At 42.9% G+C, this 17,927-nt stretch overlaps 1 protein-coding gene across 13 annotated transcripts in view; it reads right to left on the bottom strand.

The window, feature by feature from the left end:
* The window catches only part of LOC143283876 (chromosome-associated kinesin KIF4A-like), a 178,649-nt gene that overhangs the window by 11,565 nt on the left and 149,157 nt on the right, over positions 1 to 17,927 (bottom strand). For all 13 annotated transcript variants that reach the window (XM_076590258.1, XM_076590263.1, XM_076590262.1 and 10 more), the window contains 5 exons: positions 15,072 to 15,212; positions 10,134 to 10,237; positions 9,713 to 9,762; positions 6,125 to 6,204; positions 1,783 to 1,953 (listed from right to left, as the gene is read on the bottom strand). In XM_076590258.1, the coding sequence (XP_076446373.1) occupies positions 1,783 to 1,953; positions 6,125 to 6,204; positions 9,713 to 9,762; positions 10,134 to 10,237; positions 15,072 to 15,212 (546 nt within the window). The remainder of the gene's footprint in view (positions 1 to 1,782; positions 1,954 to 6,124; positions 6,205 to 9,712; positions 9,763 to 10,133; positions 10,238 to 15,071; positions 15,213 to 17,927) is intronic.

Raw genomic sequence — 17,927 nt, 5'->3', positions numbered from 1 at the left:
GTAAGTAAGGTATATGAGCTTAACACAAAATGTCACACTTAAAATGCACTGAAACAAATAAATGCTGTTTCCATCTCCTGGTCGACATTTTCCTATTCACTGTGGACTGTTGGCGCTAGGACTGTCACTGATGAACCTGGGTGTGGCTGTGTATGTGGACTGTCACTGATGAACCTGGGTGTGGCTGTGTATGTGGACTGTCACTGATGAACCTGGGTGTGGCTGTGTATGTGGACTGTCACTGATGAACCTGGGTGTGGCTGTGTATGTGGACTGTCACAGATGAACCTAGGTGTGGCTGTGTATAGGGACTGTCACTGATGAACCTGGGTGTGGCTGTGTATAGGGACTGTCACTGATGAACCTGGGTGTGGCTGTGTATAGGGACTGTCACAGATGAACCTGGGTGTGGCTGTGTATGGGGACTGTCACAGATGAACCTGGGTCTGGCTGTGTATAGGGACTGTCACAGATGAACCTGGGTGTGGCTGTGTATGGGGACTGTCACAGATGAACCTGATTGTGGCTGTGTGTTGGCACTGAGACTGTCACTGATGAACCTGGGTGTGGCTGTGTATAGGGACTGTCACTGATGAACCTGGGTGTGGCTGTGTATGTGGACTGTCACTGATGAACCTGGGTGTGGCTGTGTATAGGGACTGTCACAGATGAACCTAGGTGTGGCTGTGTATAGGGACTGTCACTGATGAACCTGGGTGTGGCTGTGTATAGGGACTGTCACTGATGAACCTGGGTGTGGCTGTGTATAGGGACTGTCACAGATGAACCTGGGTGTGGCTGTGTATGGGGACTGTCACAGATGAACCTGGGTCTGGCTGTGTATAGGGACTGTCACAGATGAACCTGGGTGTGGCTGTGTATGGGGACTGTCACAGATGAACCTGATTGTGGCTGTGTGTTGGCACTGAGACTGTCACTGATGAACCTGGGTGTGGCTGTGTATAGGGACTGTCACTGATGAACCTGGGTCTGGCTGTGTATAGGGACCGTCACAGATGAACCTGGGTGTGGCTGTGTATGGGGACTGTCACAGATGAACCTGATTGTGGCTGTGTGTTGGCACTGGGACTGTCACTGATGAACCTGGGTGTGGCTGTGTATAGGGACTGTCACTGATGAACCTGGGTGTGGCTGTGTGTTGGCACTGGGACTGTCACTGATGAACCTGGGTGTGGCTGTGTATGTGGACTGCCACAGATGAACCTGGGTGTGGCTGTGTATAGGGACTGTCACAGATGAACCTGGGTGTGGCTGTGTATGGGGACTGTCACAGATGAACCTGATTGTGGCTGTGTATAGGGATTGCCACAGATGAACCTGGGTGTTGTGTATGGGGGACTTGGAATGAGAAGCGTGGGAGTCATGTCAGAGAAACGGTGCAGATGATGGGGCAGCCAAAAACAACAACAAAAAACAAAAACAAAAATTCCTGTCCATGTCCTTTAAAACTAACTCTTTGTCATGGTCATTTTAGGTTAACGACCAAGTGTTCCTCAAAAGTGAAGAGGTGTTGACAGCTGTTTGATTCATGATGTGCACAGCACAGAAAGGAGCACCACCGCCAAGCTGACAGGCTTTCACACTCACATGACTCCAGTCCACCCACAACTGAGGGATACAAAACCATAGCAACAACATCACAAAATGTGCTTAGAGATGCGTTATATAAATGCACATTCTTCTTCTTCTTACCATTATCATCATCATCGTTATCATTATTATTATGATTGTCATTAAATTAAACCAAATGAACTCTATGACCTTCTGCTGGTGTTCCTGTTTCAGCTGCAGCAGTTCCTCTTGGTGGATCCTCTCCAGACGCTCTATCTTCTCCTCCAGCTCTTCTTCTGCTTCTTTGTTCTCTTTGTTCGCTTCTTTGGCAGCTTTCAGTTCTTCCTGCAGGGTTGTGCAGTCAGCTTTCCCATCAACTGCCTGCACACAGTATGGCACACAGTTTCCATACCAGTACACTCCTATAGGGTACAGTCTGTATTCTGTTACACTCCTATATGGCACACGGCTTGTATACTATTACACTCCTACATGGCACATGCTTTCCATACCATTACATTCCTACAGGGCACACAGTTTGTATACTGTTACACTCCTATATGGCACACAGTTTGTATACTATTACACTCCTACAGGGAACACAGTTTGTATACTGTTACACTCCTATATGGCACAAGGTTTGTATACTATTATACTTCTACATGGCAGATGGTTTCCATGACATTACACTTCTACAGGGCACACAGTTTGTATACTATTTCAGTCCTATATGGCACACAGTTTGTATACCAATACACTCATATTTGTATGATATTACACTCCTATATGGCACAGTTTGTATTCTGTTACACTCCTATATGGCACACAGTTTGTATATTGTTACACTCCTATATGGCACACAGTTTGTATATTGTTACACAACTATATGGCACACAATTTGTATACTATTACACTCCTATTTGCATACTGTTACACTCCTATATGGCACACAGTTTGTATACTATTACACCTCTACATGGCACAGTTTGTATACTGTTACACTCCTATATGGCATACAATTTGTATACTCTTACACTCCTATATGGCACACAATATGTATACTATTACACTCCTATATGGACATGGAGTGTGTGTGACATGCAGTGTGTGTGACATGCAGTGTGTGTGACAAGCAGTGTGAGTGATATGCAGTGTGTGTGACATGCAGTGTGTGTGACACACAGTGTGAGTGACATGGAGTGTGAGTGTCATGCAGTGTGAGTGACAAGCAGTGTGTCATGCAGTGTGAGTGACAAGCACACACTGACAAGCAGTGTGAGTGACATGCAGTGTGAGTGACATGCAGTGTGAAGTGTGAGTGACATGCAGTGTCAGTGACAACTGGTGTGAGTGACATCGGAGATTAGAAAAGAGAGATAAACCACTTGCAGAAATTGCTGAAGCCAGGCAGCCTGCGCCGCGAGACGCATTCATTATTCATGAACTGCCTTTGCCCCGCCCAAACTAAGGGAAAGCGTCAGTCGAACGCAGTCTCCTGAGTGATTTTATAATTTGGATTACACCTTTTTTCCCTTTTCTGTTTGCTTCATCCCACGCAGATGTCAAACTCAATTTTGTTGTGAATAACATTCCTAAATATTTATATGTATTGGTTACTTTTATTTCCCTATCACCACAGCACCATTTTTCACGAGTCGAAAGATGACCTCCATTGCGGAAAACTATAATATTGGTCTTATCGAGATTCACTGTTTGTTGTAGTCTGTCTGTTTCTTGCTTAAGGGCATTTAATTGATTTTGTAACCCTATGGGTGTGTCAGACAAGAGAACAACATCATCAGCAAATAGCATTAAGAGCAAATCTGTTGCGCCAGGTATCATTTGTATTCCATGTCTCCCCTTCTTTGATAACTCCACTGCCAATTCACTGATGAAAAAGGAAAACAGCTGTGAGCTTAGCATACAACCTTGTTTAACCCCTCTTGGACACTGAAAAAAGTCTGAATAAATACCTTTGTCACGAACACATACAAGTACAGAATCGTAGATGCTTTTAACAGCCATGTAAAACTCCCAAGAAAGAGAGAGACAGAGATAGAGACTTAGAGAGAGAGAAAGAGCACAATACAACGGTCTGCTCGGGCAACATGAAGCGTTCGTATATATATGAATTATATATATGATTATGTACATATAGATAGATTTAGATTTACATATTGATAGATCTATATGAAATTATGTATGTATGTATTCATGTATGTATGTATGTATGTATGTACGTATGTATGTATAGACAGATGTTAGAAGAGAGACAGAGCTGAATATGTGTTTTATGTTTTGGTGGTGGGGGGAGCTGCTTTATTTTCTTTTTATATTATCTACATTCAAGCAGATGCAAACGTGCTAAAAACCAAGCAAAAATGAATCGGTTTTCATTGTATACAGTGAATCTTACTACACGTGGGAAATTCCAGGCATAACTTAACTTTCGCTTTACTGCAGCTGAACCGTCAGAACCGACTAGTTTCCTTCGGGTGGGGAAGGAGAGGGTGATTTACCCCCACCCTTCCGCACTGCGTGTGTGCCCCAAAACGGCTTCAGCACTGTTATAGACAGTAAGAAGGGGCCTGCCGCGAGTGGTTTATCTCTCTTTTCTAATCTCCGGTGACATGCAGTGTCAGTGACATGGAGTGTGTGTGACATGCAGTGTCAGTGACATGCAGTGTCAGTGACATGGAGTGTGTGTGACATGCAGTGTGTGTGACTGAGTGTGAGTGAAATGCAGTGTGTGTGACATGGAGTGTGAGTGACATGAGTGACATGCATTGTGAGTGACAACCAGTGTGAGTGACAATAAACAACAACAACATGACATGCAGTGTGTGTGACATAGAATGATATAGTGTGATTGATAATCAATGTGAGTGACATGCACTCTGAGTGACAACCAGTGTGAGTGACATGCAGTGTGGAGTGTGAGTGACAACCGATGTGAGTGACATGCAGTGTGAGTGACATGGAGAGTGAGTGACATGGAATGTGAGTGAAATGCAGTGTGTCTGACATAGAGTGTGAGTGACACGTAGTGTGAGTGACATAGAGTGTGTGCGACATGGAATGTGAGTGACATGCAGTGTGTCTGACATGCAGTGTGTGTGACATGAGTGACACGGAGTGTGAATGACATGCAGTGTGAGTGATAAGCTGTATGTGTGACATGTGAGTGAAATGGAGTGTGTGTGACATGCAGTGTGAGTGATATGCTGTATGTGCGACATGTGAGTGATATGCAGTGTGTGTGACATGTGAGTGACGGAGTGTGAATGACATAGAGTGTGAGTGATATGCTGTATGTGTGACATGTGAGTGACATGCAGTGTGTGTGACATGTGAGTGACATGCAGTGTGTGTGACATGCAGTGTCAGTGACATGCTGTGTGTGTGCCATGTGAGTGACATGCAGTGTGTGTGACATGACAGTGACATGGAGTGTGAATGACATGCAGTGTGTGTGATATGCTGTATGTGTGACATGTGAGTGAAACAGAGTGTGAGTGACATGCATTGTGATTGACATGGAGAGTGAGTCAGACAGGGAGAAGGAGAGGGAGTCAGACAGGACACAGGGAGTGAGTCAGACAGAACTCACAGGACTCACACAGGGAGTGAGTCAGACAGGACTCACAGGACTTACACAGGGAGTGAGTCAGACAGGACTCACAGGACTTACACAGGGAGTGAGTCAGACAGGACTCACAGGACTTACACAGGGAGTGAGTCAGACAAGACTCACACAGGGAGTGAGTCAGACAGAACTCACAGGACTCACACAGGGAGTGAGTCAGACAAGACTCACACAGGGAGTGAGTCAGACAGGACTCACAGGACTCACACAGGGAGTGAGTCAGACAGGACTCACACAGGGAGTGAGTCAGACAGGACTCACAGGACTCACACAGGGAGTGAGTCAGACAGAACTCACAGGACTCACACAGGGAGTGAGTCAGACAGGACTCACACAGGGAGTGAGTCAGACAGAACTCACAGGACTCACACAGGAAGTGAGTCAGACAGAACTCACAGGACTCATACAGGGAGTGAGTCAGACAGGACTCACACGGGAGTGAGTCAGACAGGACTCACAGGACTCACACGGGGAGTGAGTCAGACAGGACTCACACGGGAGTGAGTCAGACAGGACTCACACGGGGAGTGAGTCAGACAGGACTCACAGGACTCACACAGGGAGTGAGTCAGACAGGACACACAGGGAGTGAGTCAGACAGGACTCACAGGACTCGCACGGGGAGTGAGTCAGACAGGACTTACACAGGGATTGAGTCAGACAGGACTCACAGGACTCACACAGGGAGTGAGTCAGACAAGACTCACACGTGGGAGAGAGTCAGACAGGTCTCACAGGACTCACACGGGGAGCGATTTAGACAGGACTCACACGGGGAGCGAGTCAGACTGGACTCACACGGGGAGTGAGTCAGATAGAACTCACAGGACTCACACGGGGAGTCAGACAGGACTCACACGGGGAGTGAGTCAGACAGGGGGAGTGAGTCAGACATGGGATGTGTACCTGTTCCAGCAGCCACTTGAGGGCACACTTCGCCTCCACCATGGTGTGCAGACTTTCCCACATTGACTTGGTCTTCATCTCTGTCAGCACACAGCAAAACCACACCGTTAGCTACTGTCTTTCTCTGTCACAACACCACACTGTTAGCTACTGTCTTTCTCTGTCACAACACCACACTGTTAGCTACTGTCTTTCTCTGTCACAACACCACACTCTAAGACAACACAGCACACTGTTAGCTCATCTCTGACACACCACAACACAATGTTAGCTCATCTCTGACACAACACCACAACACACTGTTAGCTCATCTCTGACACAACACAACACACTCTTATCCCTGACACAACACAACACTGTTAGCTCATCTCTGACACAACACCACACTGTTAGCTCACCTCTGACACAACACCACACTGTTAGCTCATCTCTGGCACAACACCACACAATTAGCTCATCCCTGACACAACACCACACAATTAGCTCATCCCTGACACAACACCACACTGTTAGCTCATCTCTGACACAACACAACACAACACTGATGGCTCATCTCTGACACAACACCACACTGTTAGCTCATCTCTGACACAACACCACACTGTTAGCTCATCTCTGACACAACACCACACTTTTAGCTCATCTCTGACACACCACCACACTTTTAGCTCATCTCTGACACACCACCACACTTTTAGCTCATCTCTGACACACCACACTGTTATCTCATCTCTGAAACAACACCACACTGTTAGCTCATCTCTGACACAACACCACACTGTTAGCTCATCTCTGACACACCACACTGTTATCTCATCTCTGAAACAACACCACACTGTTAGCTCATCTCTGACACAACACCACACTGTTAGCTCATCTGACACAACACTGCACCATACTGTTTACTTATCTATGACAGCACACCACACCTACTGTTAGCTCATGTCTCTGACAGCACATTAGTGTTAGCTCATGTCTGACAGCACAGTAGTGTTACCTCATGCCTCTGACAGCACAATAGTGTTAGTTCATGTCTCTGACATCACAATAGTGTTAGTTCATGTCTGTAACAGCACAATAGTGTTAGTTCATGTCTCTGACATCACAATAGTGTTAGTTCATGTCTGTAACAGCACAATAGTGTTAGTTCATGTCTCTGACAGCAGAAAAGTGTTAGCTCATGTCTCTGACAGCACAATACAGTGTTAGCTCATGTCTCTGACAGCACAATACAGTGTTAGCTCATGTCTCTGACAGTGCAATACAGTGTTAGCTCATGTCTCTGACAGCACAATACAGTGTTAGCTCATGTCTCTGACAGTGCAATACAGTGTTAGCTCATGTCTCTGACAGCACAATACAGTGTTAGCTCATGTCTCTGACAGCACAATAGTGTTAGCTCATGTCTCTGACAGCACAATACAGTGTTAGCTCATGTCTCTGACAGCACAATACAGTGTTAGCTCATGTCTCTGACAGCACAATACAGTGTTAGCTCATGTCTCTGACAGCACATTAGTGTTAGCTCATGTCTCTGACAGCACAATACAGTGTTAGCTCATGTCTCTGACAGCACAATACAGTGTTAGCTCATGCCTCTGACAGTGCAATACAGTGTTAGCTCATGTCTCTGACAGCACAATACAGTGTTAGCTCATGCCTCTGACAGTGCAATACAGTGTTAGCTCATGTCTCTGACAGCACAATACAGTGTTAGCTCATGTCTCTGACAGCACAATACAGTGTTAGCTCATGTCTCTGACAGCACAATAGTGTTAGCTCATGCCTCTGACAGCACAATACAGTGTTAGCTCATGTCTCTGACAGCACAATAGTGTTAGCTCATGCCTCTGACAGCACAATACAGTGTTAGCTCATGTCTCTGACAGCACAATACAGTGTTAGCTCATGTCTCTGACAGCCCAATACAGTGTTAGCTCATGTCTCTGACAGTGCAATACAGTGTTAGCTCATGTCTCTGACAGCGCAATACAGTGTTACTTCATGCCTCTGACAGCACAATACAGTGTTAGCTCATGTCTCTGACAGCACAATAGTGTTAGCTCATGCCTCTGACAGCACAATACAGTGTTAGCTCATGTCTCTGACAGCACAATAGTGTTAGCTCATGCCTCTGACAGCACAATACAGTGTTAGCTCATGTCTCTGACAGCACAATACAGTGTTAGCTCATGTCTCTGACAGCACAATACAGTGTTAGCTCATGTCTCTGACAGTGCAATACAGTGTTAGCTCATGTCTCTGACAGCGCAATACAGTGTTACTTCATGCCTCTGACAGCACAATACAGTGTTAGCTCATGTCTCTGACAGCACAATACAGTGTTAGCTCATGTCTCTGACAGCACAATACAGTGTTAGCTCATGTCTTTGACAGCACACCACAGTGTCAGCTCATGACTTGTCACACCTACTGTGTTCTTCAAGAAACCAAACACACACCTAATAAATAGCATGCTCTCCCTCACAGACTCATTAATACAGATACATAAACACACAAAAATATTTGTTTTCACACACACACACACACATACATTACACATATATTTATAATAATTCATTTTCATATAGTGCTATAATACAAGCTGAAGCAAGCTCTTTTGTGATTTGACTGAAAGGCTTTCATAAAACTGTATACAGAAAAAAACAATCATCATCAAATCTGAAAGGCTTTCATAAAACTGTGTATGGAAAAAAACAATCATCATCAAATCTGATCATGTCCATTGACTGAAAGGCTTTCATAAAACTGTATATAGAAAACAACCATCATCATCAAATCTGTTCACGTCCAGATCAGATGGGAATAAAGGGAGAGATCTGAACAGAAATTAATTCTGTGCTTGGGGTAAGTCCTGTCAATGTGTTTGGTGACGGCAGATTCATGGGGGACTGTCGTCGCTGGAGGGACGTGGTGGTGGTCTCCACTGTGGAAGGGACACTCACTCAGTGTGCAATTAAGCTATTACTGTCGTCAGTTGGTGGCTTTGTAGGTGGTGTCCCAAGTACACTAAAACAGATAAGGCACCACTGAACTCCACTGAAGTGACCCAGCAGTGGTGCAGTCTCTCCTCTGGTGTGTGGGCAGGCAACCTAATGTCAATAGTTCCCTGTGGACTGCTGACACTGGGACTGTGACAGTCAAACCCCGGCGTGGCTGTGTATGGGGGACTCGGAATTAGCGGTGGGGGTGTAATGCCACTGAAATGGTGCAAATAAAGGGGCAGTCAAAACAAAAACTTTTTTTTTCTCCCTGAACCATGCTGGATCCAGCCCAGTCTCTCTCAGTCTACTAGTGATCAGTCTTTGGTTTGTTTCAATAAGATACAGTATCAGAAACAATTTATACTTATTTTTTTACTTTGCCATTTTTTTTCATCAAGATAAAATGATAAAAGCAATAACTATATATTTATTTTCATCTTACGTTGTGGCTTGTTTAATCCAAATATGATAATAAAAGCAATAAATACATATTTTTTATTTTGCTTTCAACCCCATATTTTGTTCAACACTGTCATCTGTCAAAACAAACAATACAACAATCTCTGTCCACAGTATTCCTCACCTTGATCAGCATCACAGATTTTCTGCTGCAAGTCCTGGATCTGAACGTTCCTGCCAAACCACAACCACAGCACAAAGTCAGCATACTCATCTTTCTTTTTTCCCTTCACAGATTCAACACCCAAACATCAGATAATATTTTGCATTGGCAATAAATGCAGAACAGTCACACATTAGAACAGTCCAGACTTTTTAAAAAAAATGTGTACGGAATAACCATATAATCAGAAATTTTAAAAAAGAAAGATATCAAGAAATATTACAAGCAGAATACTTTACATATAGAATTCCAAACTGAGACCTTGACCTTGATAGTAAACACAAACAGGTAATGGATGTCCAATTAAAATAAAGTGAATGTTAAAAAAGGAGAAAAAAAAACAACAACAAAAACTCCAAAACTAAAAACAACTATGTAATACCTGAGTTCAATCTCTGTTGACAGCACTTCAATTTGTTTCCTGACTGCCTCTTCTTCAAAGCTTTTTTCTGATGTAGCCCCTGTCTCATCTTCACAGGAATATTTCTGTAAACAAACCAACGTCTCATCTTCACAGGAATATTTCTGTAAACAAACCAACATCTCATCTTCACAGGAATATTTCTGAAAACAAATCAACGTCTCATCTTCACAGGAATATTTCTGACAAACAAATCAACGTCTCATCTTCACAGGAATATTTCTGAAAACAAACCAACGTCTCATCTTCACAGGAATCTCATCTTCACAGGAATATTTCTGAAAACAAACCAACATCTCATCTTCACAGGAATCTCATCTTCACAGGAATATTTCGGTAAACAAACCGTCTCATCTTCACAGGAATATTTCTGACAAACAAACCAACGTCTCATCTTCACAGGAATATTTCTGAAAACAAATCAACGTCTCATCTTCACAGCAATATTTCTGAAAACAAGTCTGCTGTTGTACGTCCACTCATCAAGAAACCATCTTAGGATCATAATTGTTTGAAAAATTATCGACCTGTCTCTAATCTGTCATTTTTATCAAAACTGCTAGAAAAGATCATATTGTCTCAGCTCTTAGCTCATCTGGAGCAGAATGGCTTACTTAATTCCCACCAGTCACCTTATAGACGTGGTCATAGTTGCGAAACAGCCCTTCTTAGAATAGTGAATGATTTGCTTTCGGGATTTGATGAGGATAAGATATCTGTTCTCGCTCTCTTAGATTTGTCAGCAGTTTTTGACACTATCGACCACTCTATCCTCTTGAACAGACTTAAAACTTCCTTTGGTATTCGTGACACTGCACTAGCATGGATCACGTCTTACCTGTCAGATCGTACACAGAAAGTGTGTGTAAATGGTACATACTCTAGAGTATCTGCCTTGAAATATGGTGTCCCACAAGGGTCCGTCCTAGGTCCTGTTCTTTTCGTGCTGTATGCGGCTCCTGTGTCGGATGTCATCAGTCATCATGCTATGTCGCATGAGAGCTTTGCTGATGACACACAACTTTATCAGTTGGCTTCCATAGCTGAATTTGATGCACTGGTGACTCAAACACAGGAGTGCATTGCTGGCCTAAAGGACTGGATGACTCTCAACAAGCTGCAATTAAATGATGATAAGACTGAATTGATGATAACCTGTCCAAAGAAGTTTCGTCAACATCCTTCCTTTCCTGACTCTGTTCTGATCAATAGCACACCTGTTTCACTTTCTCCCTCTGTTCGCAGTCTTGGTGTAATCCTGGACCAGTCTCTTTCCTTCCAACAGCACATTTCGAATATCTGTAAAGTTGCCTATTTGGAACTGCGTAGAATCAGCTCTATCCGCCACTATCTCTCAACCGATGCAACCAAGACACTTGTATGCTCTCTGGTTCTCTCAAGATTGGATTACTGCAACTCTCTTTTGGCCGGCCTTCCAAAATACCTGTTAGACAGACTCCAACGAATTCAGAATAACGCTGCCAGACTCATTTGCAGAGCTTCTAAATTTGACCATGTTTCTCCTCTTCTTCAGTCTCTCCACTGGTTGCCTGTTTCTGATCGAATAGACTATAAGCTATCCACTCTGACCTTTTCTGCAGTCAACGGATCTGGCCCAAAGTATCTTTCTGAACTCATCCATATCTATACCCCGTCTCGCCAGCTCCATTCTTCCTCTGATACTTGACTTCTCAGGATACCTCACGTCAGAAGTAAGACCTATGGACACAGATCGTTTTCTTTTCAATCACCAAAGACGTGGAACAAGCTCCCTGATAACCTCCGTCATTCTGATTCCCTCGCATCTTTTAAATCTCGTCTCAAAACTCACCTTTTCCCTCAGCAATAAGTTCAATTGTGGCAGGTCCACAACTACATGCATGTATATGAATGTGTATTGTGTGTGCGTGTGTTTATGTAAGTTTGTGCCTGCCTATGTGTGCGTATGTGTTAGGGTAGCTGTTAGATACACATGTATGTTAAAATGTATGTATGCAGTGTGTGTGTGTGCGTGCGTGCGTGCATGTGTGTGTGTGCGTGCGTGTGTGTGTGTGTGTGTGTGTGTGTGTGTGGTCACATTTTGGTGTGTGTATATAACATAGATATAATGTTTTATGTTATCAAAAGCGTTTTTGTAAAGCACCTAGAGCAGATTTCAGGATAGTGTGCTATATAAGTATCCATTATTATTATTATTATTATTATGATTATTAACAAATCAAAGTCTCATCTTCACAGGAATATTTCTGTAAACAAACCAACGTCTCATCTTCACAGGAATATTTCTGTAAACAAATCAACATCTCATCTTCACAGGAATATTTCTGTAAACAAATCAACATCTCATCTTCACAGGAATATTTCTGTAAACAAATCAACGTCTCATCTTCACAGCAATATTTCTGAAAACAAATCAACGTCTCATATTCACAGGAATATTTCTGTAAACAAACCTACGTCTCATCTTCACAGGAATATTTCTGTAAACAAACCAACGTCTCATCTTCACAGGAATATTTCTGTAAACAAACCAACGTCTCATCTTCACAGGAATATTTCTGAAAACAAATCAACGTCTTATCTTCACAGGAATATTCAGAGGAATATTTCTGACAAACAAATTGTCTCATCTTCACAGGAATATTTCTATAAACAAATCAACGTCTCATATTCACAGGAATATTTCTGAAAACAAATCAATGTCTCATCTTCACAGGAATATTTCTGTAAACAAATCAACGTCTCATCTTCAAAGGAATAGGAATATTTCTGTAAACAAATCAACGTCTCATCTTCACAGGAATATTTCTGACAAACAAATCAACATCTTATCTTCACAGGAATATTCACAGGAATATTTCTGACAAACAAATCAACATCTCATCTTCACAGGAATATTCACAGGAATATTTCTGTAAACAAATCAACGTCTCATCTTCACAGGAACATTTCTGTAAACAAACCAACGTCTCATCTTCACAGGAATATTTCTGAAAACAAATCAACGTCTTATCTTCACAGGAATATTCACAGGAATATTTCTGACAAACAAACCAACATCTCATCTTCACAGGAATATTTCTGTGAACAAATCAACGTCTCATCTTCGCAGGAATATTTCTGAAAACAAATCAATGTCTCATCTTCACAGGAATATTTCTGTGAACAAATCAACGTCTCATCTTCACAGGAATATTTCTGTAAACAAACCAACGCCTCATCTTCACAGGAATATTCACAGGAATATTTCTGTAAACAAATCAACGTCTCATCTTCACAGGAATATTTCTGAAAACAAATCAACATCTCATCTTCACAGGAATATTTCTGAAAACAAACCAACGTCTTATCTTCACAGGAGTATTTCTGTAAACAAACCAACATCTCCTCTTCACAGGAATATTTCTGTAAACAAATCAACGTCTCATCTTCACAGGAATATTTCTGACAAACAAATCAACATCTCATCTTCACAGGTCTCGCAAGTGATTTGTACAGAAGAACAAATGTCTTTTGTCAGGTGGTCGAACAAGCATCTTTTTACTTCTACAACTCTGCTGGCTTTGGATGTTGCTTGGGCAACATGGTCTTTGAAGGAGAGCACTTTGCATGCATTTTGTGCATGTAAAAGAACCCATAGGAACAAAAGGGTCGTCCGCGACAAAATTCTGTAGAAAAATCCACTTCGATAGGAAAACATATACACCTGTAGACAGAAAAAAACAACAAAAAGGTTGGCGCTCTGCACTGTACCAACACACTTTCCCCGAGGAAAGCAGCCTGAATCTCACACAAAGAAATGTTATCACATAATGTAACACAAAACAACACGTTGAATACCACACTCACCTTGGCAAGAGGCCATTCCGACCTGTCCTGAAGCTAGAACACAACACACTGATTACAATGAGTGACTCACCTTGGCAAGAGACCATTCCAACCTGTCCTGAAGCTAGAACACAACACACCAATTACAATGAGTGACTCACCTTGGCAAGAGACCATTTCAACCTGTCCTGAAGCTAGAACACAACACACCAATTACAATGAGTGACTTACCTTGGCAAGAGACCATTTCAACCTGTCCTGAAGCTAGAACACAACACACTAATTACAATGAGTGACTCACCTTGGCAAGAGACCATTTCAACCTGTCCTGAAGCTAGAACACAACACACCAATTACAATGAGTGACTCACCTTGGCAAGAGGCCATTTCAACCTGTCCTGAAGCTAGAACACAACACACCAATTACAATGAGTGACTCACCTTGGCAAGAGGCCACTCCGACTTGTCCTGAAGCTAGAACACAACACACTGATTACAATGAGTGACTCACCTTGGCAAGAGACCATTCCAACCTGTCCTGAAGCTAGAACACAACACACTGATTACAATGAGTGACTCACCTTGGCAAGAGGCCACTCCAACCTGTCCTGAAGCTAGAACACAACACACTGATTACAATGAGTGACTCAACTTGGCAAGAGGCCCCTCCGACCTGTCCTGAAGCTATAACACAACACACTGATTACAATGAGTGACTCACCTTGGCAAGAGGCCACTCCAACCTGTCCTGAAGCTAGAACACAACACACTGATTACAATGAGTGACTCACCTTGGCAAGAGGCCCCTCCGACCTGTCCTGAAGCTAGAACACAACACACTGATTACAATGAGTGACTGACCTTGGCAAGAGGCCCCTCTGACCTGTCCTGAAGCTAGAACACAACACACTGATTACAGTGAGTGACTCATCTTGGCAAGAGACCCCTCCGACCTGTCCTGAAGCTAGAACACAACACACTGATTACAATGAGTGACTGACCTTAGCAAGAGGCCCCTCTGACCTGTCCTGAAGCTAGAACACAACACACTGATTACAATGAGTGACTTACCTTAGCAAGAGGCCCCTCCAACCTGTCCTGAAGCTCTCTCCTCTGCTGGCTGAGGTCCTTGCGGTCAGTGATCAGGGCCATCATGTGGTACCGTGCTTCCCTCACGCTGACCCGAACCTCCAGCTCCTCACTTAGCCATTTCTGAACATGACCACGGTGTCCACAGGTCAGAGGGGGACAGACATGTACAATGACAGAAAATACACCACAACAATTATCAGCCATTTCTGAACATGACCACAGTATCCACAGGTCATGGGGGACAGACATGTACAATGACAGAAAATACACCACAACAATTATCAGCCATTTCTGAACATGACCACGGTATCCACAGGTCATGGGGGGACAGACATGTACAATGACAGAAAATACACCACAACAATTATCAGCCATTTCTGAACATGACCACGGTATCCACAGGTCATGGGGGGACAGACATGTACAATGACAGAAAATACACAACAATTATCGGCCATTTCTGAACATGACCACAGTATCCACACGTCAGAGGGGGGCAGTCATGTATAATCACAGAAAATACACAACAATTATCAGCCATTTCTGAACATGACCATGTCCACAGGTCAGAGGGGGGCAGACATGTATAATCACAGAAAATACACCACAACAATTATCAGCCATTTCTGAACATGACAATATCCACAGGTCAGAGGGGGACAGTCACACTCTATAAGAGAGCGGACTAGAAACCCCCACCCAACCCAGCACTAACACCCAGACATCACAAACACAGACTAAAATAATTCAGGGTTCACATACATTTATTCAATCACACACAAAACTTGCCAAATAAAACAATAACCACAATCCCAGCCACAACAACTGGTACACTTAACAGAATGGATAAATGATAACACACAAAAAACACAGATCTTGAAGACACGGCTGTCCAGCGGCAAACAGTCCGGAGAATGCTAACAGTGAACTTAGGACGTTTGATGAACAAATAAACTGAAGCACTGCACAACACAAGAGGAAAACGACGACTTGGACGGTGAAGACTGAAAACAGGTGAAAACAGATGAAGACGATGAAACTAGTGCACAAACGAAGACAGTGATGAGAAGAGGGCAGCAGGAAGACAGCAGTCAGCAGACATTCAGAGCACCAACGCTGCCCGGCCAACACAGGCTGAAAAGGGAAAAGCACAGGAAGTGGGACGCTGCCAACCGGGTACTACTACCCTGACGCTGGAAATAAACAGACGACATGTCCAGCAGGGCACTCCTACCCTCTGAGCTGGAGCACACCAAACACAGAAAACATGGCCACCCCGAGGAAAATTTATCCCCACGTGAGGGTGCCAACTGGGCAAAAAGCCCCAAGCTCAAACAACCATGACCTTCCTCCAAGAAGGCTGTGGGCGAAAAGCCTAGAGAAGTGTCACTGACAGAACAGAAAGACATGAACCTCTGCTCAGCAGTGACAGGAATGCAACACATGACTCCATGATTGCACATGAAAAACGTACAACCGGAAGTCACACATACAAAAAGACAAGCAAGCTGGGGAGAGTGAGTGGGGAAGGGCATGCACATAGCAGAACTTCACACTTGACTGTCATGAGTTGTGACAGGGACAGACATGTACAATGACAGAAAATACACCACAACAATTATCAGCCATTTCTGAACATGACCACGGTATCCACAGGTAAGAGGGGGACAGACATGTACAATGACAGAAAATACACAACAATTATCAGCCATTTCTGAACATGACAATATTCACAGGTCAGAGGGGGACAGACATGTATAATCACAGAAAACACACCACAACAAATATCAGCCATTTCTGAACATGACAATATCCACAGGTCAGAGGGGGGCAGACATGTACAATGACAGAAAATACACTACAGCAATTAAAATAACCCCATGAAAATGACATCTGGAGGTGCATGAGAGAGATATACATGTAAACAGAGAGCATATACACTGGAGCAATTAAAAAAAATCAAAATGTTACCTTGAGGTTAGGCATTGAGAGACACATGCAAACAGATGCATTGAAAAAAACATCAAAATGTTATCTAGAGGTGAGTGAGATATATATATATATATATATATATATATATAGAGAGAGAGAGAGAGAGAGAGAGAGAGAGAGAGAGATACAAATAGATAGATAGATGCAAACAGACAGAAAATACACAAGAGTAATTTAAACAAGAGAGGCAAAGCCTTCAAGACTCACTTGTGCTTCACATCTTATCTAGTAAAAGAATCATCAGGAGAGAAAAAAAGATTTTAAAAATCGTTGAAAAGTGCTATGTATTAAATATGATATATGAGATAAGCTTGGGTGAAAAAATCTAAAATAAAAAAACAATAATAAAAAATGCATGCAAGCGGGATCGAACGAGGCATGTTAAGTTCTGATGCAAGCAAACTAATCCCCAAGGCTGGGACACATCTGATGTCAAATGACTACTGGTAAATTTAAAACTTAAAGCAATGTTGACGTTTTCCTCTTCAGGCGATAAATTGATGTGATTGTACTGGATGTAGTAACACCGTTTAAATCAAGATTTTTGTGTGTTTTGTCATAAAAATTATCTTGATTATTCTTTTATTTCAGCAGTAAAAGAGACGTTGCCATCTCCTTCAAGCACACTGCAACACATAGTAGATCTCTAGATCTGCATAAACCATCTGCATCTACAAAGAGCTGAAAGAAACGATCAATTCAATTTTTCTTATAAATTCATTCCAGTTAATTCAGTGTCCACTTTAGAATATTTATATGCAGTAAACACGTTGATGGTGCAGTCAGTATCACTGTATGTGTTCTGTCCAGAATTTGTATTTCTTTCCTTTTAATTGGGAACAA

Source organism: Babylonia areolata, chromosome 7 (genome assembly GCF_041734735.1).
Source record: "Babylonia areolata isolate BAREFJ2019XMU chromosome 7, ASM4173473v1, whole genome shotgun sequence".
Classification (NCBI taxonomy): Eukaryota; Metazoa; Mollusca; class Gastropoda; order Neogastropoda; family Buccinidae; genus Babylonia; species Babylonia areolata.
Note: the sequence above shows the minus strand (reverse complement) of the source record. Positions and strands in the feature narration are given on the sequence as shown.